The 25,472-nt window shown below is 34.5% G+C and overlaps 2 protein-coding genes across 5 annotated transcripts; one reads left to right on the top strand and one right to left on the bottom strand.

The window, feature by feature from the left end:
* The first annotated feature begins 7,633 nt into the window (after window positions 1–7,633).
* On the top strand, window positions 7,634–17,978 carry LOC18435775 (Nuclear transport factor 2 (NTF2) family protein with RNA binding (RRM-RBD-RNP motifs) domain-containing protein). Of its 4 annotated transcripts, none has more exons than XM_006845814.4 (10): window positions 7,634–7,735; window positions 8,597–8,646; window positions 10,104–10,241; window positions 13,385–13,688; window positions 13,941–14,179; window positions 14,312–14,513; window positions 14,888–15,009; window positions 15,114–15,173; window positions 16,607–16,670; window positions 17,438–17,978. In XM_006845814.4, the coding sequence occupies exons 2-10, from the start codon at window positions 8,599–8,601 to the stop codon at window positions 17,608–17,610; spliced, it is 1,350 nt and encodes a 449-aa protein (XP_006845877.1). In that variant the 5' UTR covers window positions 7,634–7,735; window positions 8,597–8,598; the 3' UTR covers window positions 17,611–17,978. The 4 variants fall into 4 exon arrangements, with proteins under 4 accessions (XP_006845877.1, XP_011623965.1, XP_088705572.1 ...); XM_011625663.3 differs by having other exon boundaries at window positions 15,108–15,173; XM_088849446.1 differs by having other exon boundaries at window positions 8,594–8,646.
* Window positions 17,979–19,275: 1,297 nt separating this feature from the next.
* On the bottom strand, window positions 19,276–22,576 carry LOC18435774 (wiskott-aldrich syndrome family protein, putative (DUF1118)). The gene is made up of 2 exons (XM_006845813.4): window positions 22,365–22,576; window positions 19,276–19,818 (listed from the first exon to the last, which is right to left on the bottom strand). Exons 1-2 carry the CDS (start codon window positions 22,536–22,538, stop codon window positions 19,387–19,389), a joined length of 606 nt encoding a protein of 201 aa, XP_006845876.2. The 5' UTR covers window positions 22,539–22,576; the 3' UTR covers window positions 19,276–19,386.
* Window positions 22,577–25,472: the final 2,896 nt, after the last annotated feature.

Here is a 25,472-nt window from a genome sequence, read left to right as displayed (position 1 = left end):
GTAATAGGCCTGAGGAGTGATAAGTTCAGATTCCTTCATATAGTCACATGGGCACATGATGGTATGTATGAGATCAATGCGGATAAGAAATATGCTATTAATCTGGCATCATATATATAATTGTCGGGTGTGGCAATTTAGTGGGTTGTCGTGCAGTCATGCAATTGCCGCTATAGATCATAGGCAAGAAGATGTTACAAATTTTTGCGGCATTTATTTCACAATTCAAATGTATCGTAGAGCATATTCCCTTCCCTTCAACCCAATGTCTGATGTACTAGAGTTGCTAGAGATTGTCTATACAACTGTAATGTCGTCTGCTACAAGGCGAACCACAAGTCGGCCAAAGAAACGCCGCAGGCAAACAGAGTACAAAGAGATTAGACCTCTTAAGTATAGCCGATGCGAGGTTGTGGGCCATAACCATAAGACATGTAAATCAAGTATATAAAATGATGTAAATAGGTCATTAGTGTCAGTTGATTTTTTTTTTATATGCCATTTTGTAAAGAGGCAAGTGCCTACTGATATTACTGATATCAAGCTATCCAATTTCATATCAGATGGTTATAATTAATCAAGCTAAATGGTCTCATTCTATCTATATAATTAATGGTCTCATTCTTTCTGAACTTTTAAGCTATCCAATTTGAAGGTGCGCCTTACTTTTAAGCTGTCCAAAAAGAAAAAGAAATGGTAAATGAACCACGTATAGGTCAAATATCAAGCAAGTAATTCGACATAGTAAATGCACTCTATACCATCGCAAGATGATGATGAAATATCACAATATAAATTTTAAAAAAATAAAAATAAAAGATTCTCATTACAGCCTTTTTATGACCATAATGCAATTGAAGAGCATTACAAGATTGTTAATACCGTAATGCACTTTAATAGTATTACGGTCTTTTTATGACCCTAATGCAGTTGAAGAGCATTACGGTACTAATAATACCATAATGATTTCAATGGACTTTTGACCATTACGGTCTTTTTATGACCGTAATGCAGTTGAAGAGCATTACGGTTATAAACAGACCGTAATGAAAATATTTTTATTTTTTTATTTTAACTTTATATTGTGATATTTCATCATCATTTTGAGATGGTATAGAGTGCATTTACTTTGTAGAGTCACTTATCGTTTCTTTTTCTTTTTCTTTTTCTAATTATGAAATTTCAAGCTTAAAAAATAGAGTCTATCAAGAATATCTATGAACACTTGAAAACCTTGATGGACTATGTAATTCATCTTGGGGGGTTTTATCCAAAAATTCAACTCATACCCCATTCATGCTTTCTATGTCTTGATGGACAATGTAATGCATCTTGAGGTGTCTTATGAGTTGCTCCAACTACAGATTATAAGATGCCAAACCTTGCTGACTTTAGAATGTCTTTATGCTTTCTCTTCTAGTGTGACTGATGAATGATGTTTTATTTGGTTCTTTAACACACATAACCACCTTGTAGAGAACAAATATTTTTACTCACATATACAAAGCAATTGACATACAAAGCAATTGACATACAAAGCAATTCACATACAAATAAAACTTCTCAACCATGCATCCAGCTATATACATAAAACAATATATGCACTAATGGCCTCTTTACACATTTTAAGCACTACTAGCCTCTTTACAACAAATAAAACTTCTCAATCATGCATTCAACCATGCGTCCAGCCATGTACACATCATGAACGTGTTCGTCGTACTTGCAGCTTCTCAGCGAACTGTGGTAACTGCAACTCTGTATTAGACCTACCTTGCTGTTGTGAGCTGCTCTCCTCTCGTCTTGCAACACGAGGATGTAACCGCCATCTGGGCTCTTCTGGTTGAATCGATATGGAGAGATGGGTTGTATATTATTAGGCCTCTCATCTGGTCGAGAAGGATGTCATATTGGCACATTGTCATCCATCTCATCATCGAACTCCGATTCTTCTGATGTTTCTTTTCCTGCAACTTTTGGGTCATACATTTTAAGCACCTATAATGCTTTGCCAATTAGGTCCCAATTTCTTGAATTGTAACCTTCACGTACAAGTTTAGTTGCATGCTGATGTCCCTAGGCTGCATCAAGTTATATAAAATATGAAATTAGATTATTGAGACTTCTAAATTGTATCAAGTCATATGAAATATGAAAATAAATTATTATCATTCTATCTTCATCTTTATAACCTCGAAGTGCGTATTTGGAGCGATGTTTTCTAAATGGATTATAGATCAAGGGGCTAGTCCTAAGCTTGTACCACTCGATGTATTCTCGTGTCGGCTTCACATTGAACATACATCTTCATCTACCTGACAAATATAATCTAAACGATTCGTCCACATATCTATTTCATCTCTAAGCTCATCTCCCCAGTTGTCATACCTCTTCCCCCTTCTCTCCCTCCTCTCCCACTGCAAGGGATTTGTCAGTATCCCTTGGTGAAGTCCAAATTGCCGGAGCACATGATCTGGCATATACATCTTATAGATGTGCCCACATATGAGGTATGTGCAACACAAAGCAGTCTGACGGACACGAAGCACATAATCCTTGTCTTTTACAGTTTCCTCTCCTATGTCAGGATAATCATCGTAAGTGGTCCATATTACCTATGACAAAGATAAGACAAATTTTAAGATAAATAACTTGTACCAAATTAATTAAATTAGAAATAAACAAAACAAATTATAATTATACTATAGTAACATCATTTATCTACGCAATATCAAGCTCATGTCACCCGACGAGACCGAAGTTGTAAGCATTTTCCCATTCTCTATGAGGGGCCTACCTGAGGAATCTAGGTTACCATGCCCTTCTTTTTTATGGAATTAGGCACAACAATTTGAAATGCTTGTACGCCGAATACTAAAATACATGTATAAAAAAATAAGAATCACAACAACAAATACCTATCGAACGTTGTAAAAGTATCGAAACACTAATATACTACCATTACCAACAAAAGAATGGTTGATCCACTTAGGTGTCGACGATTAGCATGAACAACCTTTAACAAGGCTCGAAACAAAAACGCTAACGCAACTGTACCCCATGCATACTGACCAGCTACGTCGATATCCTCAAAAAATTGTAAATAGACTGTAGGAACCATACCATTTGTGGAATCCGCAAAAATATTGTGCACTCGACTAGATATAAGAGGTAGTACGGGTGTATCGTAGAATAGTGATGTGGTTGTAGTTCTGTGGTAGCCACTTAAACGTGTTCCTCAGTCATATCAGTCGGATAATGGAATGGCTACGACCAGGTGACAGTTGTCCTATCATGCAGACTATATGATCAACATAGTTCTCCACTCTCCTCATGGTTATAGCTACACCAGCCACCTTTAACCGGAGAATTTTTCATGTATCTTCAAGTGTAAGCATCATCTCCTCGATGTCTACATTGAAGTACCCCGTGTTCGTCTCTACGTGCCACCTCTCGATAATTGTAGATAATATGCCCCGGTCATGCTGATTCATCAATACTATGGTCAGATGATACAATCCAGATCTCCTGACCAAATCAATTTGATTGTTGTTTGTTAACAGCCATGAAGAATTTGCATTGGGCTTCTCATCATTCCTGAGGGTGTTTTCTCGATCCTTAAATAGAATTTGTCATTTCAGATATTAAAATAAATATATTGATTAACTAACATGATAGATAAAGAATATAATTTTAAATACTTATACATGCATCTCCTTCCCGGATCTTCTGTGAAATATGTTCTCTTTGTCTAGTGAGTAATGTAGGAATCTCAGGACCTTCAGGAAAGGGTGCATCTTCTGTCATGATCACTGTTCAAAAGGCCATCATACATAAAAAGCCAAAGACTAATCATTATTACTATTGATGACTATGCAAGTTACATTGGTAATTACTATCAACTTTAAGAGTTAGGAAATGTTAAACATTTTCATAATAAATGACACATTACTATGATATTTTAATGTCCTAGTAAATATTCCTTAAGTCCCTGATGAATTTGATACCTATATTTAAAACCACTATATATGCAACTTACACTCCATTCCAAATAATAACTCATGCTTTCAAAGAACTCATGCCATAAAAGTTGAATGCATGACATGTGATGCTAATTCAACTTAAAATCATGTCTAACTTGGTGTGCATTTATGCCAATTCTACTTAAAAAATGCATAACTTTGTGTACATTTATGTCAATTCTACTTAAAACATGCTGAACTTAGTGTGCATTTATCATATTCATAAGAGGAAGATACATCCACTTTCTAAAGATATAATATGAGAAAAAGATCATCATTTTCTTCAAATGGTGTGTCCTTAGTTTTAAGAGAGGTTTTAAGATAATTCTTATTTCTACTTATGGTTTTGTAAGACTAGGATTTTTGTATAATTATCATTCTTATGATAAATTGAGATCACAAGCAAAAGGAAACAAATCATTCAAATATGACCAGTAAGATGCATTACTAGTTAATATCTACAACTTACATATTTCATATCCTCAGCAATATGGACAAAGTTCATTGACAACATAATGACATCTTCTGATATCAAGAACAGATTAGGTATGCAAAAAGTAACCAAGTTCTTGGTTATAACTTTAGAGTTACAAAGAAATTGTCTGAGAAGATGATTAGGAGAAGAAAGCAAATCATTTGACATGGAAGTTATTAAGTTTGTGTTGAGAGGTGATTCTCCAAATATAATTAATATTAGAAACCCCACTACTTTGAGATATAGACCTGATGTTTTTCACTCCCTACAAACATAAGTCGGCAAGGATTTTAGAACATTTCGAAAATGATAAATATCATCGCTTTTTATTTTTATTTTGTCTTATTGTGATTGACATATGCTAGTTTATGTTGCAATAAATGCAAGGAAGGATTACCAAATAAGTTAATGAACTCATTTTTCATCCAAAATACAGGATACCATCACACAAGCTTGAACAATATTTAGTTTCAAATCAAATATTAAACTTTTTTTTAGCACAATTTCACTAATATTAAAATACAGGATACCATCACACCAGCATATAAGAGTTGTTAGAAACTCGAAACAAAATTTCACTAATAATTCTTTCTTTTCGTTTTTTTTATAGCATCTATCATAAAGCCAAAAAACAAATCCCAAATTTTGATCTCTAAAATAAATATACTTCCTAATTTATAAATCCAACAACTATTTCTTACCTCAAATATGTGATGCGGGAGAGAGAAATTGAGCTCTAGAACACCGTAACCAGTAGCCTTCTAATCGCAGAATAAAGACTGTAACTTCTTCGAACAAATACGGCAGAGTGGCAGAATGGGGGTTTCATTTTTAGGGTTTATATGCCAAACAATTATGGCAATGCGATTGCCGTAATGACTCTTGAAAACATTACAGTATTAAGAATACGGTAATGCTTAGTTTATATATTACGGTACTATACTTACCTTAATATATCTTCAAACTATTACGGTATTTTTAATACGGTAATAATATCTTAATTTGTTACAGTAATTACATTACCGTAATGATTAATAATTTACGGTACAAAGACTATCGTAAATAGTAGTTTCGTCCAAAAAAAAGCCAAAATTCGTTAAAAAGGGCGTTGGCGAGGTTTTGGGAAGTTGGGTTTTCTTTTTTTTTCCAATTTCTTAAAATATGGGTATAGTAGCGGTAATTTCCCTATTATATAATAGTAATAACAATAATAATAATAATAATAATAATATTTAAAATATTTATTATTGAAATAGTAATTATTTAATATATTATTTAAATAATATTTAAATAAATATTTGTTATACATAACAGCACCAACAACAACAATAATAATAATGATGACAATGTTATTATTTAAAATAATCATTATTGAAATTATTTAATATATTTAAATAAATATTTGTTATACATATATTACTCATAATTTGTTGGTCATATATTACTCATAATTTAATATTTTTATTTAATGATTATAATTATAATTTAGAATATATTTATTTTGAATTTTATATATTTTAATAAGGAAAAATATCTCTATATCCCTTATTTTTAGGTTTCATTTCACAATAGACCCGGGGTTTTAAAAGATATATTGGAGCATAAAAATTATAGATTTATTTCTTACAACCCCTTGGCCTAATTTAAACTTGTTTTTTTAGGCCAAATAAATCTAAAAAGACATGTTTTTTTTCTTAAAAGGCAACATCCTAAACTTCTAAAGAGAGAAGGGCTTCATGGAGGTAAGAGGTTACCGGGAGGAGAGAGAGAGGTGTTTGGAGAAACATAGGAGGAGAGAGTGAGAGAAACACAAGAAGAGAGAGAAAACAAGAAGTTTGGGGTATATAAGTGAAGAGATAAATGATTGGGTTTAGAAATAGCATGTCTTTCTCGCATTTGTTTAAGTTAAAAAATGGGCTTAAAGTTGCCAGGGGTTAGAAGATATTTTTTGAAACCTTGGGTTTATCAAAAAATGAAACAAAAAAATATGAGATATGAATATATTTTCCCTTTTAATAATATGCAATTTATATATAATATACTTCCTTATAGAAATCTCTCATCTCAATCTTAGTCTAAAATATCTATATCATTTAAGATAGAACAGTGATATCATGATTTGCTATTTGTTAGATATGATTAAGATCTCTCTATATAAAAGATCTATATCAATTAAGATATGATTTGCTATCTGTTAGAAATATAAAGATACCCTGTATCAATATTTTAAACTTATATGTTTGAAGAATACATATCCTACATCATCTCTAGAGATGGAGACCCCTTTTATTGTTGCTCCAACCCTTACTGATACCATATCATATCGATATTTAAATATTGTTTAACATTATTATATTTTATTAATATCATAATATCACATCAACGTTATGATATTATATTGCTATCTAATAATAATAATAATAATAACAATAATGATAAAAATAATGATGATGATGATGATGATCATAATAATAATAACAATAATAATAATAATAATAATAATATTATTATTATTATTAGTATGATTATTTAAAATATTTTTTATTGAAGTATCTTCATTTAAAAAATACATATTTATTAAAAATAGTCTAATTTATATTAAAATATATTTATTTTTACTTTTATATACTCTAATAATATACGAATCTATATATAATAAATTTATTTCCCACAATCTCTCAAAGTATATAGATTTCTCTATCATATCCTAAAATCATTATCTATAAAGATTGGATCTGCTATTTTTCAAAATAGAAAGACACCCTTTAGCAATGCCCTAAAGTTGTCTCTTTAAAAATCACATATCGTACATTATATAGCCAAACCCCTTTAGCAATGCCCTATACTTATCTCTTTAAAGATCACATAGCCTACATCATAAAGGAACCCTTAACTGACTTATCTATTTAAAGATCACATATCCTACATCATATAGAACCCTTAACTGAATTATCTATTTAAAGATACATATCCTACATCATATAGGAACCCTTAACTGTAGTGTATATATAATGTATCATAGATTTACTTGCAAGAAGGGCTTGCGAGTATTTTCGTCTTCTTTTTTAAAAGTGTGCGAAAATTCGAAAAAGCCTTTGTTCGTTAAAAAGCTTAAAACCCTATTTTCGCTCCTCCTGAAGAAAGAGGAGACAGAGAGAGAGGGGAGGAGACAAAGGTTTCCCCTTGGGTGGGGACTGTTAGCAACAGGACGTTTGTTCCTTTCTCTCTCTAAACAAAGGTATCTTCTCTCGTTTCCATTATTGTATAGCTCTCTCTATAAAGTCCCTTTTTTCTTTTCATGATATCTAGGTTTCTTCTCCTGGTTCTTCACTTATATATCTGAAGAATTTCTGAAATTTTCTCTTTTTTTTGGGATCTTATTGTTTTTATGGTGAACTTCGTTTGTGGGATTCTCTCTCGTCTTTAAGACTTAGGTTTTCTCTAGGGTTTTGGGTTTTTCTGTACGAGTCTCAGGAAACTTGCATTCATTTCTGTATTCTAGGGTTTTGATCGAAAGGGCTCTAAATTTGGGCTCAATCTAGGGTTTTTGGGCTCCAAGTGTCTATTGCATTGGTATTGAGAGGCTTGCTTTTGCTCATGTGATTTAGGGTTTTAATCATAAATGTAATGTGTTCAACCTTTCTAGTATATTTTTTCTTATGTTGAGAGGTTTTGGGTTTAATGGCTCTCTCTTTTTTTGATTTGAGGTTTTGGTTGCTTGAAGACTCTGAGAGAGAGAGATTTGCGGTCTTATGGGTTATCTTCTGTTCTTTCATTATTTTAACAGCATCATATTATGTAGAGAGAGACTTTAGGAGAGGGTTTAAGGGTCAAAGTTTATTTATCAACACTATGATTCTTTTCTTATTTTTTGATTTTTTGCTTCTATCGTTATAGCCCTGTAATAAACTTGTCTTTTTGGTGTTCTTCAGCTATTTTTTGCCTGAATACTGTGGTGGTTTGTGTGAGAGAGGGAGGATTGTGGGGTGAAGTTCTTATAGGAGAAACACGATTCCTTTGTCAATTGTTATTTTATGTTGTAGTGCTATTTCACTAGTATAATTTACAGGTATTTACCCCTCTTCTTCTTCTTTAGCAGATATGGAGTCTCAAGATAACAACTCTCCCCCTGTTCCCAGTGCTCAAGTGGTACGGATATCATTTAAATTTTTTTTTTCCCCTCTTTGAACTGGTTGAGATTATGTGTTTCACCTTCATTGTATCAAGTGATTATTTTTTAATTAGTAGAAAATTTAAGTGTATTGTTTAATTATGTTTAGTATTGATTCTTACTTATCAATAATAAAGTGCTGATTCTTTCAATTATAAAAAAAAGTCAAAAAGATCCAACAGTCAAACATGCCCTTTGTCTTTAAGTATCAAAAACAGTTTCGGGCATGTTTGATAATGTGGTGCGGAGGATTTCCTGAAACCTGGATCTTCTAATTCCCTGAAGCCAGAACTGTTGATATCTGGAACCTTTGGAATAGTTGTTTGATAAACTCTCTGTCTGGAAGTTCTCAAATACAGAGATTAGGCTGCACAATGATCTAACAAAGCTTCATAAAGATTAACCTTCAAGGCTTCACAGATAGATAGGGAGAGGGTATGGTTAGAGACTCACCTAGGGCAAGGAGTAAGAGAGAAAAATGACACATTTAGATAGAGAAACGAGTTACAGAGAAAAGACCATGGTTAAAGAGACGAGAGAAAGAAAAAGGACACAGTTAGAGACAGTCAAGGGCACAATTAGAGAGAGAGAGGATTAAGAGAGTGGTAAAGGACACCATCAGATCGAGAAAGGAGTTGGAGAGACAGAGCACTGCTAAGAGCAAGGAGCTAGTTAAAGAAAAGGGATGGTTAGAGAAAGAAAAGAGTTAGAAAATGCATGGTTTAAGAGAGATTATTTAGAGAGAGAAAAGGTATGGTTAGAGAGAGTTCGAGAGAAAGGGCATGGTTAGAGAGTTAGAGAGAAATGGTATGGTTGCAGAGAGTTAGATAGATAGAGAACGGTTAGAGAGGGAGAAGTTGGTGAGAGGATGGGCGCATTTAGAGAGAGAAAGGAGTTAGAGAGAAAGGGCTCAGTTAGAGAGGAAGGCTTGGTTAAATAGAGGATTTAGAGAGAAAGAGCATGGTTAGAGAGAGAAAGGGGTTAGAGAGAAAGGGCTCAGTTAGAGAGGAAGGCTTGGTTAAATAGAGGATTTAGAGAGAAAGAGCATGGTTAGAGAGAGAAAGGAGTTAAAGAGAGTTTGGAGAGAGAAAAAAAGGACACGGGAAATGAAAAAAAGTTGAGAAGCGAACTTCCTAAAAAATAGAATATGCGAACTTCTATGGGGGCATGGAAGCTGCAATTTCTCACTTTTGGAGAACCCTAGACTTCCTAAAGCCAGTTTCCTGTAGCACTTCTTGCTAACAAAACAAGGAAATGCTATGGTAAACTGGAACTTCTAGCTTCTGGAGCTGGAAGTTCCAATTCTCAAACATGCCCTAAGACTCTTACCATAAAAAGGGTTGAGAGTTTATTATATTCTACAAGAAAAAAAGTTAAAAGATGATCCTTATGTTATAAAAGAAGTGAAGTGTTTATTTTTTGGGTTGATTTACAGGTGGGTAATGCCTTTGTGGCCCAATATTACCATATTCTTCATCAATCCCCCAGCCTTGTGTACCGATTCTATCAAGATTCAAGTGTGCTTGGGAGGCCTGAGCCAGATGGTGAAATGAGTTCTGTGACAACGATGCAGGTAATTTGATAGAAAACGAAAATTAACAATGAACAAAATTTATCATTAGTGTTCTTGTTGTGTGGTTAAATGGTTTAGTATAATTCTCCTATGCCTAGATGAATGATTTCTTTTTGGTTGATTGATTTGTTAATGTGTGTATTTATGTATGTATGTAGACACGCACACACACACGCACACACTTGCACTCAGATGAGCATGAAGAAGGAATCAAATTATTCTTTGTTTTATTTATAGAATTTTATCATAAGGTGTTGTATATTGTATCCTTTGTTTGTTGTCATCCCTTTCTTCTGGGTTGGTCCTCAACATAATGCCACTGCAGAAATTTGCACCATCAATACTTACATGCTACTGTTGTACTATAATATTATCGCATTACATTTTTGTTGATTGGTGATTAATATTTCTTGCTAACATGCAAGTGTATCAACGGTTCCTTGCATGAGTATAACTAAGAGAAGAAATAGTTTTTTGACCTGATCTCTCTCTAGATACCCTAATTGCTTCTTTAACACATGTTGAAAAGGAATATCAAAGAATTGATTTTTTCTAGAATTTCCTGTCGTACATTTGCATGTGTCTGTGGAGATACTAACCTGATGTCATGTTTAGGGAGTCCCTTTTCACAATTAAAGGACTAGAACAAAATTTACTGAAAATATTGGGTCAATTTAGAAGAGTTCTAACTTCTGCCTATGAAATCTACCAAATCAATAGGGCCTTCCAAGTCTTTATACTCGTTGTCAAAATCCTGTCTTTGGTTACCCAACGAGCTGCCATGGATTTTTCAAAAAAAAAAAAGGAAAAGAAAAAAAAGAGCTGCCATGAGTTATCTCATTTTAGCTCTAAAACTGGGCTCAAAGAGTATCAACTATGCATAACAGACTTACATTGCCGTCATTAGGTCCTTTGCCTTTACTGCTTGAAGCTCTTTCTTTCCAATAATACTGCTTGAAACTCTTAAGTGCCTATGTTATGAAAATCTGGCCAGAATACAATTGACTGGGTTTTTTAGGCATATCCTGAACCAAAAACTTGGTTGAGATGTCCTGAGATTGACTAAAATCTCTCTCTCTCTCTCTCTCTCTCTCTCTCTCAAATGCTGAACTAAAAACCTGGTTGAGATGTCCTGGGAATGACCAAAATCTCTCTCTCTCTCCCTCGCTCTCGCTCTCGCTCTCTCTCACTCGTATTATACAATTCCCTATAACTCTCTCAGTGTATGGCTAACATAACATGTACCCACAGGACTGATAATTAAACATTATCCTTTATTCTTTTCATGTCTCCATTTCTATTGTAGTGTCCTGTTAAACATTATCTTTTATTCATTATATGTCTCCATCTCCATTATAGTGTGCTTTCTCTTGGGATATGCTTGCTTCTTGTTCCTATCGATCAAAAAAAAAAGAGCTCTCTTTTCTGCATTTTGCACATGTATTGGTTTTTTCATTTGTAGTTTCTTCTGCATTTCTCATGCTGATATTTTTATCTTTCCCAAGGGCATGTTGGGATGCCAACCCAAACCATGGCTTGGGAGACATTTGGAAAGTTAGTTGGTTTATAAAAATTCAAAGCTAAAAACTTAGAATTATGGTATGCATGGATGCTGCTGCTAAATGAAAATGTACCTGACAAATACAAGGCCAAACTCCCCTCCCAACAAAAAAAAGTCATCTCCAGAACATTGTCTTCGACAAGGACTTATGGCCCCAATGCCAAACCCTTCATTCCCTTTCTCTCATCTTCAACTTGAAGAGGGAGGAGTGCTTAGAGAGAGAGGCGATTGCTGAGAGACCAATGCTATGCAACAATTAGGGCTTGAATATAGTGGGGGTTTTGGATGATTTGGAATAAAACAAGGAAATGGGGGAGTCGGCAGCTTCAATCCAGATATGAGATGGCCAATTCCCTTTCATGGTAAAAAAATGGGTTGTCCACATAATCCGTGGCTGAAATTTTCTTGTTTTTTCTGGTGAAATCTCTTGGACATCTCTGTTTGCTACTCGCAGGACTTTAAATCATGAATCCAAGGGGGAGGAGATGGATGTGAGATTTTTTGCAAACTCACTGTAGTTTGTGGGGTTGACTTAAATGTCAATGCAGTTATAAATAAAGGTAGATGGGTTGGATGCTCTATTTTCCTCAGCCGAGGTGCCCATCTTGGATGCCATGGACTGAGGATGGAAATTGCCCTCCCTGGGAAAATTGCCATTAGGGGGTGATATAAAAAATATGAGAACCTTGTGATCATTATTTGGTGTTTGTAAATGCTATCATCTTTAATTCTGTGGTTTTTAATTGGTTACATCTTTCATTTACTGATTTTATTTGTGAGATGTGATCTACTAATGAACTTTGGGATTTTCTTTTTCAAATTTATAATGTTCAAAGTTCAATTCAATCGATTGATTCTGCATATATATGCAAATGTTTATATATATTTGTTTCAGGTACACACACATGCACATGTATTTATAAATATACTTTTAGATAGATGTATGCATATAATGTACATATGTATACATATAGTGCATTCAGGGCGCACTTATATGCAATATATATGTGTGTTGGACATCTCGAAACCGAGGCGACCACATCACACCTAGGTGCTTCCTAAGTGCCGTGTAGCGCGTTCTTCTATTCAACACTGGTTGTTGAGAGAGAGGTGACTGCTTGAGAGAACCAAATGTTTCAGTGATAGAGCAAGTTGAAGAGAGAAATTTTTTGTTGAGTACAAATTTTTTTGGTGAATTTCAGTGACTTTTGATTATGGGCTCACCTCAGGCGGAAATGGCAGCCAGCTACTCTCAACCGCAGATTGATTTTAATGCAGTTTGTGAAATTCCATTCCATCAGATCGCCATCTGCATTTAAAAGAATTGTAGATTCATGTTCATTTAGAGCAACAAAGGGCAAATTGATCTTTTTGCTTGTGTCCATGTCACTGTGTGTTTTTGCATAAAATTATGTATCTGTGTTTATGTATTTCATATGCATATGTTGATATATATGCATGCACATTCTCGTGAATATAAGCACTATATAATAGGTAGTGATTTTAATGTATGTATTTTGGGAGTGATTATAAGAAATTTGATTGAAGAATGACGGCTCTGTGTATTGTTATTCTGGAATAGGCCATCAACGACAAAATACTCTCCTTGGACTACAGTGAATTGAAGGCAGAGATAAAGACTGTAGATGCCCAGAAGTCGTTCGATGGTGGAGTTATTGTTCTGGTCACTGGGTATCTGACTGGCAAGGACAATTTAACAAGGAAGTTCACACAATCATTCTTCCTTGCTCCACAAGACAAGGGTTTCTTTGTTTTAAATGATGTTTTTAGGTATGTGGATGAATCGGAAAAGCTTGAGGGGAAATCAGCTTCAACCGATGGCATCAGTGAAACTGAACCTGATTCTCCTTTGACATCTGAGCTAGGTACGTTTTATCTTTGTCCATCTTCATAGAAAAATGAAGTTTATTTCTTTGGGAGGTATACCATAACCAAATTTATCCAAAAAGAAAATGTTATATTATACCCCAAATACCCAATGGACTTCAGGAAATCATAATCCACTGGATTATACTATACTATCAATTCCAGTCGATGGCCATAGAATGAGTTGGTATCCTTTTCTCTTATACCATACTTGTGGGGTACGCATTTACTAAGAAAATAATGTTTTTCAGAACCAGCCCCCACTGTTCAAGAACATGAAGTATCAAAGCAAGCTGCTCCTGTGGTGGAGAATGGTGTTAATAATGCTCAAGGAGACCTTGAAGCTTCTGATAATAGTGAAGGCTCTGTGGTTGAGGAAGAAGTTCTGTTGGAAAAGACTACTGACATTAGACAGAAGGACGTCCAATCCAAGGTTGAATCGCCTTCTCAGGTTCAGGAAGACGTTCCAAAGAAGTCTTATGCTTCTATTGTAAGTGCTTTCACCATTGGAGATTATTTTATAGATATGGGCTAAGTTTTATTTTTCTTTCTTTCTCGTTTTAAATCAATCAGTTCAGTGAGTTCTGGGTTTGAGCCTAATAAAATGATTACTATTGAACAGGTGAAGGTTATGAAGGAGAATAAGGCTCCAATGTCAGTTCAAGTTCCTACTAAAGCTCTGGTTAAGGAAGTTCCCTTGAAGGTGGCTCCAAAAAATCCTGATTGTTCACCGGTTGCCTCTCCAGCACCTGCTCCAGCACCAAAAACCCTAGAGTCTAGCAATGGCAATGGTCCTGAAAGTAGCAGTCCTGAGGAATCTGAAGGTCCGTAATTTAGTCTCATGGATGGATATTTATAGTCCGAGTTATGAGATGTCTGATTAGGTGAAGGATGCTACAATTTAATAGATTATGGCGAAACCCCAGTCACATGGGTTGTCAATCTCCAATAAAGTAATGGATGGTGGTGGAGAGAGTGGGACCCAGAATTGGCTGTTTTCCCATTATGGTAGGGGTCCTGTTCTTTTCCCATTACCCTCCATTATTTCATTGGATGGTGGTGATGACTAATGAACATGGGTTGTTCCATAGTCCTAAGGATTGTTCCATGGTCCTAAGGGATTATGTTTCACATCTGATTATACCTAGAACTAGATCTTCCCTTATAGTATTCTTATGGACAATCTTGTTTCTTGCAGCTGAGGGTTACTCTATTTATATTGGGGGCTTGCCTATGAGTGCTACTGTTTCCAAAGTAGAGGAGGAGTTCAAGAAATTTGGACCCATTAAGATTGGTGGTATCCAAGTCAGAAGTAACAAGGTTTGCCTAATTACACACTGCTATGCATTTTGAGTTTGAATATCCCTATCGTTACGAATTGTGATTTATGTGGTCATTTCTACGTCACTTTTTTGTAGCAACAGGGATTCTGTTTTGGTTTTGTGGAATTTGAATCACATAGCTCTGTAGAAAGTGCATTGAAGGTACGTCAGACTCTTACTTTTGATATATGATCCTGAAGTAACAAAAGTTGAATACTCTGTCTTGAATGAACACCGTATAACCTGCAATTCCTTTTCTTTTAGTGGCATGGGCAACTGCATTACAAATTCATCTGATCAATTGTACATTTGGCATTCTATGGGATTAATGACTTTTCTTTTCTTTGTTTATCTTTGGATTGTTTGAATGGACCTACTTTCTATGGAACTTTAAGAATAACCTTATCAAGGTCGTAACTTATGAGCAATTCAATTTTCTTGATCAAATAATTTTTATTGGATTGACCCCTTTGACTAGTCATAAATTATAATCCAATCTTTGATTGTTTAAGACAATTAATATTGGGATTCATGCAAGCAATATTGAAAATTCAGTCGCTTGGCTGCCTTTAAAAACACCTAGGCGTGGCCTGGGTGGTCGTGTTCCTAGGGCAGGCACCTAGGTGGTGCCTAGATGCAACTTGGCCGAGGTAAAAAAATGCCTTCCCAAGGTCAAAGATGTATTTTTCCCCACTAAGATTGGGTAAAAGGGCTTTGGGGAACATTCCAGCCCCTGAAAAGCATTTACACCTAGTGCCATGGGAGGGAGGGGTAGATTTTATATATATATATATATATATATATATATATATATATATATATATATATATATATATATATATAACATAGTCTAATGGGATATATATATATATATATATATATATATATATATATATATATATATATAACATAGTCTATTGGGAAAAGGCTATGATGATGACGATGATATATAACAGAGTCCCCTATCCTCACACCTATACTGGGCACCTGCCCGGACGCCTATGCAGTAAGGACCCCTGGGCTGCCGCCTCTGCTTTTTTTCAATATTGCATGCAAGATCAAATTGGGATGGCAGCCTGCTGGGATGCCCTTGTGCTGTCCCGTACTACCCAAGTATATGGTTGTCTGGGTGACTTTGGTTTCTAGATATTGTCTTGGGAAAGTGTGTAATCGTTTTCTATTCCTGTTTGATGTTGCCTGCCGGGGGGTTAGAATCCCATCCACATTTAATTTTAGATGATTATTGACAGGTAGGCTATGATGCATGCCATAATTATGGACCTAAATTTGTCATTGTTATTCTTCTTTTGTGCTTCAACCTTATATTGTTAAGAGGAGTATGTCCACACATTTTTGTTTACCCATATTATTTTGTGTGATGACTGTTATCAGGGATGGGCCCCTGTTTCTGTTTTTGAATGAAGTCCATGTGTGTGTGAATGGATGGCCTCATTTTCTCTTTATATTTTGACGCACTTTATTATCACTAGTTCTCTATTTTTATATGATTATGTATTGGATCTCGTTTTCCTTTGGTGTGACTTTTATCTTTACTTTCTGGGAGCATTTCTTAATCTTGGTGTCTCTTCATTTAGGCTTCGCCTATTACGATAGGGGGACGCCAAGCATTTGTAGAGGAGAAGAGAACAACAACTCGAGGCAAGTGAAATCTTCCCTATATCATTGAAATTTTTCTGGTTGGTTTCAGGTTGCTTTATAGGTGTTAGAATCTTGGCTTTCTTATTTGGGTGTGGTTTATATAAGGTTGCAACCTTAAAAGATCCAATTAAGGTGCACCTCCAAATTTTATCATGACATGTAATTTTGGTATAAAATTTTCTTAGGACCTTCTGAGAATCTATTTGCTTATTTAATTATAAAATTTTAAACTTCAAAAATTGTTAAAATCAAGTAGATCTATGAACATATGAAAATTTTGAAAATGGACAGAGTCTAGATAATGTATTGCAAGATGTACTATTTCTGGGACTCAAAAGTATTTCTTTTTTTCAAATTCATACATCTTGATATCAAGATGATCAATTAGAGGGTTCTTCAACATTAAAACAATTTTTTCCGATGGATTTTTTGAGGTGCACCTTATATAAACTTTTTCCTTCTTATTTTCATGACAATCTGGTTAAGTTGTCCTATAATTAAGAGAAAATACTTTGGTGACCTGCCATTCACTGCAGAAAAACTGCTTGGATATCCACCAGCTAAGAGAAAAGAGAAACCCATCCTTCGTTTTTCTTCTGAATCAACAGCATGTGCCTGACTTTTTATTATTATTTTGTCCCCCTAGTTTCACACACCCCTGTGTGGTGCTTAAATGTTGTTGTTTTGTCTTTTTTTTTTTCTCTTTTTGCATAACTTTCTGGAATTCCAATTTAGTGACTAATTCTCTTTCTTTGTATAAATTTCAGTTGGTAGAGGTCGCTTTCCTCAAGGAAGAGGTGGGTTTCGAAATGATGGTTTTAGGGGCCGAGGAAACTATGGTGGAAGGGGGTACTCCAGGGGTGATTTTGGAAATCGTGGCGACTCTATTGGTCGAGGTCGTAATTATCAAAGAGTTGATGCGCGTGCTGTTGTTGCCTAAGAACAATAAAAGGGGCTCATCCTTAGAAAGCGGGTTTATTTTTAGTATTTTTTCTTAAAACCCATTTTGGGTCTTCAAATTTTGATGGGTTTCGGTGATAACGCCCTTGGGGAGATTTTATTTTGTTAATGGGAGTTACGAGGCATGGGTTAAATGGCTGATTCTGTACTGTTTTGAGGGTAGTTCTTCGGCTATGATTCGGTTTTCTTCTCATGGTTAATTGTTTATATTTGTGTGGGATTTGATCATGAAACTGGGGGGTTTGATATTCTATTTGTTTTCTTGTTTTTGGATGGTTTTATTGGAGGAATGATTGTGGACTTGTCTTTTGGGAAGAAAGAAAAGAACCATAGTTTTATTGCGATTTATTTTTCCTGTTATCGTTTGAAAAGTAAGCTATAATGAAATGGTCTTTCATTGTTCCAAAATTGAAACCAGGCTCAGACTTGGCAGGGTCTGATTTCGATTCTCGACTGTGATTCCTAGTTTTCAACAAAGAAACAGAAAACTAGAAAAATGGGAGATTAGGGCTTTTTTTGCCTGAAATCGCCAATCTCCCAACCTGGATTGATGGGGGTAATTCCCAAGTTGGACATGTTTTTTGATTCACTGGTCTTTGTTAGGCAAATATTAGGTGGTTGAGCTGGTATTTGTTATGTAAATACTTCATAGAAATCGAGAAGATCATGTATTTGAAATACAAGCATCACAAAGATGGTCCACCCAGACTTGCAGCGATATAACTGGCACATCTACATTTTAGAGGTTGGATCTATATGAAAGAGATCCAATGGTGTTAGATGGTTAAGGTGGAGTTAACACCTGATCTATTCCCTGAAAGGTAAGTTCCAGGTTTTCAGGTTCTGCAGTGAGGAAAGCCATCTTCAGTAAATTTTGCTCATATTAGTATTTGTTACATGGGTGTAGTTTGCATGCAGACGCATCTGTTGGAGTAGAGGTAAGGTGCACTTTCAAATTTTATCGTGGTATATAATTTTGATGAAAAACGCTTTTAGGATTATTTCAAAATCTATTTTTATATTTAATTATAAATTTTAATTTTAAAAATAGTTAAAATCAAGTAGATCTATAAACATATGAAAATCTTGAAAATAGAGAGAGTAGATATGTTGCAAAATGCACTATTTTTTAAACTTAAAATCTTTTTGTTTTTCATAATCATATATCTTGATGTCGAGATGATCAATCAAGGGGTTGTTCAACATTAAAACTACATTTTTCAATGGATTTTTGAAGGGCATCGGTAGTTCTACATTACAAGGTAACATCTTTATATAAACTTCTTTTTTTTACGTAAGGTAAGTTTAGATTTGAATCCAAGACTACGATTATCTTGTGGGATGCAAAACGTTAGTAATTTTTTAATCTGTTCGTAGTTTTTTGAAAGGGGTTAGCATTGATAGGAATGAAAACCGAGATCGGTAGAGCTAAGGCGCAGGTGGTGCTATTGCCGTGACTTCAAACCCATTCCTAATTCCTAATCTACACTGCCGACCTTGTCAAGCTACGCACCGGCCTTGCCATGCCGCATAAGAGAGAAAATAAGCTCACAAACTTCCTAAAAACCAACCAGAGATCTTAATCAGCAAGTCCACGTCCTCTAACCAGAAGTCCATCACATCATGAATCATATACACTGACGAATTTTACGACACCACATTTATGCATAAATACGACAAAGCCACCCCCAAAAGTACAAATGGGTTAAAAAAACTTGACCAGCGTTCCCCAAAAGTCCAAGTGGGTTCAAAAAACTTAACCAGATTTTTGCAAATTTGATACAAAACTAGAGGCACCAAAGGCAGCTGAGCCTCCAAGAATAGAAACAAGAGCCACAATAACTTGCAAAGCTATCTCCCATATCGAATCCTCAGGCACAAAGTAAACACAAAAAGGACCCAAAATCAAAAGCCCCATGCTTAGGCTGAGGAGGGTACTAGGAGTGGCTGGATCAGTGGCAGCTGAGAGAACACCAAATTCTTCAGCCTTTGAGAGGAGACCCAATTTCTCTACCGTAGAGAGAGAGAGCCCGAACTTCTCGGCTGCAGATAAAAGGCCTGCTTTCTCGGCTTTGGTTAAAAGCCTCAGTTTCTCAACCCTTGTAAGGAGTTTTATTGGGGGGGAGTTGGATGTTCTCTCACTAGGACCTGTTGATGGCTCACCGACGGGGAAAACTGTTACTGTTCCCTGAATGATGGTCATGACAAAAGAGATGAGTATTTAAGAAGTGGATTGTTCTCACGCCACCCACATCCCACTATCCCTTCCCACCACACACACACACACACATTCTAGGGATGAGGCCGATTTAGCTTTCTCCAAAATTTCATGGTTGACTCCATCATACAGTGAAAATTTTTATAATAGAACCTAGAACTCACTTACCAATATGATAATATTTGCTTCGATAATTTCTCAGTCTATTAATAAGCATCAATAGTTTGCAAATGCCAATATTTCTGAAAATGCTATTTTTCAAGCCCTGATCTCAACAGTTTCAGACTTTCAGGTGAAACATTACATCTACCACGGTCTAAGTATCCAAATAAATGAAGACTATGCATTATCATGGGCTAAAATCCTATAAATTAGTCCAAATCAAAATTCCACATCTAAATCACTGTTAACTAAGCCAAATAAAAACATTATAACCTGTAGCATAAATTTGAGAATGACCCTTCCAGGTTCTAACTCAGTCCCATCCACATTTAGAATAAAAATCAATGCAAACTAAAAAAATCATCTTGAAAACACAATCTATCCACATCAAGAAAATCAATGATTACTAAAAACCAAAATTGGAACCATGATTTCTAGTGCTATGCTCAGGTACTTAAGACTTGAATTTCAAAGGAAAAATAGAAACAGTAAATTTGTTAATTACAAAAGATAACTCAAATGTGAGATGCTACTATTTACAAAAGGGTGTGGTTGTATAAGGTTGCAACCTTAAACAATCAAATTAAGGCACACCTTCAAATTTTATCATAAATATAATTTTGGTGTAAAAAATTCTTAGGATGGCTTAAGAATCTACTTTCATCTCTATTTATAAAATCTTAACTTCAAAAAATGGTTCAAATCAAGTAGACATGAACACTTGAAAATATTGAAAATGGACGGTCTAGATAATTTGTTGCAATATGCACTATTTTTAGGACTCAAAAACTTTTTTTTCTTTTCATATTGTCGAGATGATCAATTAGAGGGTTTTCCAACATCAAAATAACCTTCTATGATAGATTTTTGACGTGCACCTTAGTTCTAAATTTTAAGATTGCAAACTTCTATAAACTTTTTCCTTTACAAAGGGTATATCAATATTTGATTGGTCGCACAAGTCTATTTATAAGCTTCTCAAATTGCATTTGATTGAAGCCTGCCGCTTAGAGACTATCAAAAGGAAAAAGAGATCGCCCAACATAATATTTGACTTAAATTTAAGAGTAGTGTGCTGTGAACTTGCCCCATGGGTAAGGCCGAGTTACCCCTGGTTGGGTGTACAAGTCGGGAATGTAAATATTTTTTTTAAACATTCTTAGAAAAAAATAAAAAAATGTTGAGTTGTTTTATAATATTTTTTTATAGGATTTGGATGTATTTGGCCAAAATTGGATAGTGGTTCTTGCGATAATCACTCTATTTATATATTATTTTTTATTTTTTTAAATATCCCAACCTGTTAATTTTTTTAAAATCCATATTTTCTTTACCTTTTTAAGCTTGTTTTAACTTTTTAAAGCTGTTGTAGGTTTCAATTCACTAGGACTACAATATTTTATTTTTTTTAAAATTTTTGCTTTTAATTTTTTTTAGGCTCTGTGCGGGACCAGCCGAGTCCTCACGACTCGACCAAGTAACTTGCCTTGGCCCAGGGCTGAGCTCCTTGGCCGAGGTGAGTCCTGGCACACTGTTTCAAAGCATCATGATACTCATTTCAAGAGCAAAAAGTTTATATAAGGTATCAACTTTATGGAGGTGTATCTCAAAATCCCGCCTAAAAAGGTTGTTGTGCTGCTGGAAAACCTTCGAATTGATCATCAAAATTTCAAGATATATATATATGATAAAGATTTCAAGTCATAAAAATAATGCATCTATGTCTATTTCCAAACTTTTCGGATGTCTGTAAATATGCTCGAGCAGCTATAAATTTCATAATTAAGAGTGAAAATAGATTTCTATTTTCACATGCAATGCATTCTATCGCAGGAACTGCATCTTTTAGCAGGTGTGCCTTACTTTAATTGGAAGCTGGTGCCTTACACAAACTGCACCCTTTCAACATAAAATGCCAAAGACTTTTATTCAAAAAATCCCTAAGTATTAAGAAGTTTTTGTGAAGAGACTCATTCTGAGAGTGCCACTGCACATTGTGCCCTTTTCGAGCTGTTTTTCAAATGCCTAGATACTAATAAATTAATTTGAAATTAAAAGAACTAAACTTGGGCAAATTCAGCTACATTTCTAAGTAAATGACAATATATTGAATTTTAAGACAAAATTATCTGAAAAGAAAGGAAATTTCACCCAATCTTTCGTCAAAAGTTGGGTACATTTTTTTTCTTTTGAATTTCAGAGATATTCCCATTTTCAGTTTCTGCAAAATTTCACACAATATTAACTGATACTGGGTAAACATTAAGCAAACTAGCAACCCAAATGGGCTGTATTACCCATTTGGGTAGCTGAGATTTGGACGAAATTTCAAACAATGGGATCACTATACTGACCTTTTTGGTGCTCATAGGGCGAGTTGCAGAATTAGGGTTTTGGGTGGCCATGGAGTGAATCAGAAGGGGCGACTCAACAGCTGAGGTCCTTTTGCCAATCTTTTTAATGGAGAATTTGGTTCTGCTGGGAAGAGAGAGGAGCAATTTGTTACTGCAAAATCCCAGAGCATCCATGGGTTCTTTCTTGAAGATAGCTTCACTTTCTCTCTCTTCTCATGGTGGCCTCTCATACTTGGGGATTTTGAGGAGAGAGATAGGGAGAACGCCCTTTACTTTTAAGCAAATGACCAAAATGTTTCTACTATTTCCCAAAAGAAAAAGTTTATATACGGATACAACTTTACAATGTAGAACTACGGATGCAATTCAAAAATCAATCGGCAAAGATAGTTTGGAAAACCCTTTGATTGATCATTTCGACATCACATCGAGAGGCATGATCATGAAAAATAAAAAGATTTTAAGTTTTAGAAATACTGCATTTTACAATATATTATCTACACCGTTCATTTTTAAGATTTTCATATGTTTATAGATTTAATTGATTTTAACCATTTTTGAAATTTAAAATTTTATAATTGGATATAAAAATAGAATTTGAGATAATCTTAAAAACATTTTACATTAAATTAAATACCATGATAAAATTTGAAGGTGCACCTTACCTCTAAGGATACATCCCTACACGTTTCCCAAAAATTGTGTGTCAACTTTATACTATTGAAGTAAGGCGCACCTCAAAACCATGTTGAAGTCTCAATTTAAGTGCCATAAAAGCCTTACGACGATGTGAAATCTATTGTTGCCCAATCTTAGAATTTAAAATTTAAAAAATAGTGATGATCAAGCATATATATAGATACTTGAAAATCTTAAAAATAGATGATCCAGATAATGTGTCTGAACTATTTTTAGAATTAAAAACACCTTTTTTTTACATGTCTCTAAATTTTGAAGTCCAGATTATAGATTTTCCAGCATAGAAACAACCTCTCTAATGGGCTTTTTAGGTAAACCTACCCGTATAGTATAGAGTTGACTCCTTGTATAAACTTTTTTCTTTTCCTGACTGGTACTAAAAAAGAAAGCTGCTCAAATGTGTGGCAATGGAACGTGATCCGGTCCGGTACAGAAAACGATTTGGGCCAACTATTAAATGTAGTTCAGCACGGCTCTTGTGTTCTTTACAAATTTTTATTTTTTATTTTTGGCCTGGCAAGGCCTTAGCCCGGCCCAACTCAGTCATGATAGGTTCAGGGCCTTTTTATTCCTATTAGGGCTGGGTTAGGCCTTAGCCAGCCTGGATAAGGGCCGGGCTATGGCCAAGGCTGGCTTGCTGTTGCCATCAAAGCATGCTTCCTTGCATAGAACCTAAAGCTATATTATTTCCCAGACCTACAATTTTAGGGATATGATCTCTTGAACCTGGTGACCAATCTCAAAAAAATAAAAATAAAAAATAAATAAAAGGAAAATTTCAAATTATACAATTTATTTTCCTAGAAAAACAACTTTTGAAGATTGAACAAAGACCATCTAATTGTTGAAGAGCGAGATCTAAGTGTTGAAAAAGCTAAAATAAAAAATTTCTCTTAAAAACAATTAGGATTAAAAAAAGGGTGCGGTTTCTATAAGGTTTCAACCTTAAACAATCCAATTAAGGCGTACCTTAAAATTTTATCATAACATGTAATTTTGTTGTAAAAAATTCTTAGTATTATCTTAAAATCTATTTTCATACGTAATTAGAAAATTTTAAAATCCATAAATAGTTAAAATCAAGTAGATCTATGAATTATACGAAAATCTTGGAAATGGACACTCTAGATAATGTGTAGTAAGATGCACTATATCCGGGACTCAAAAACAATTTTTTTTTTTATATTCATACATCTCGATGTTGAGATGATCAATTAGAGGGCTTTTTCAATAATAAAACAGCCTTTCCGATAGATTTTTGGGGTGGATTCTACATTTTAAGGTTGCAACCTTATAAGAACTTTTCCCTTAAAAAATTCAAATATAAAGAAATGCTTCCCAGTCTCTTTTCCTCGAGCTAATGCACAACATCCTCTTGCAAAAGCATTTTGTTCACAAATCTCCACGTGTGATCTCTAGTGTTGTAACAATAAGAATCTAACCCGGATCGACCATCTAATTTAGATTCACAGGGTCCGAGTTGGGCAATTCTCAAGACATATAAAACTATAATAGAAAAAAGATTATAAATACAAGAAAAGGAAGATTGATACCAGGGTTTGATATGGGAGTCGCATGCTTCCCAATCCTAATCAGAATCAGCGATTCTCGAGTCGAATTGAGGATTTCCGAATCAATGGTTTGTTCTTTTAATTTGTAAAGTAGTGATTTATAACAAAGCTTGCTTTCTAATGTGGTCCGGTTGGCAATCACGTTTAGGCTAAGCACACATTCTTTTCATGTCATATATTTTTGAAAAATTGTTTCATCCGGGTTGGACTGTATTTCTACATATACGGTCTAGAAGTCTAAAGAATCTATCTTAAAGATGGATGCAAATATGTGGTCTATCTAAAAGTAATTGAAACTAATGGTCCAAATTTTTTTTAATAAAATTATTATTTCTAATTTTAAAATTTTATTTATTTATTTATTTATATTCATGATCTCCATGTTAGAGATTACATATCCTTAAAAATTAAGTAAAAAAATCGTCTCAAAAATAGATTTATTAAGCGGCCTACATTTCTACATGTGCGGGCTTGGCCCGCATGCTAACTGCGTCCTATATTTTCTCTTCATTTTTTGCATCTGATTTCGTCTGCCTAAATTTGACTATTTCCCATTCATTTTTCAAAACAAGAATTTTGAACATTGGAGTTTTTTTACATCTATTTTTCAAATCAATATTATCTATTTAAAAATATATTGAAAGTTGAAACCAGATAATTTGAATCTATTTTGAACTTTTCATCTCAATTCAGGTTTAATGTTTTTTTTTATTTTCTTCTATTAATTTCAAATTCACATGTGTGTGTAACAATAAGATAACTTAGGAGTTATTGAGAAGTGACCTTCCAGATACAATATATCCATATGCTATTTAATGAAAGACAATTATGAGTTTTT

The sequence above is a fragment of the Amborella trichopoda genome, chromosome 10, assembly GCF_054954075.1.
Source record: "Amborella trichopoda isolate Santa Cruz 75 chromosome 10, AtrichopodaSantaCruz75HAP2 v2.0, whole genome shotgun sequence".
Taxonomy (NCBI): Eukaryota; Viridiplantae; Streptophyta; class Magnoliopsida; order Amborellales; family Amborellaceae; genus Amborella; species Amborella trichopoda.
The sequence above is the reverse complement of the archived record's forward strand: the minus strand, read 5'-3'. Positions and strand labels throughout refer to the sequence as shown.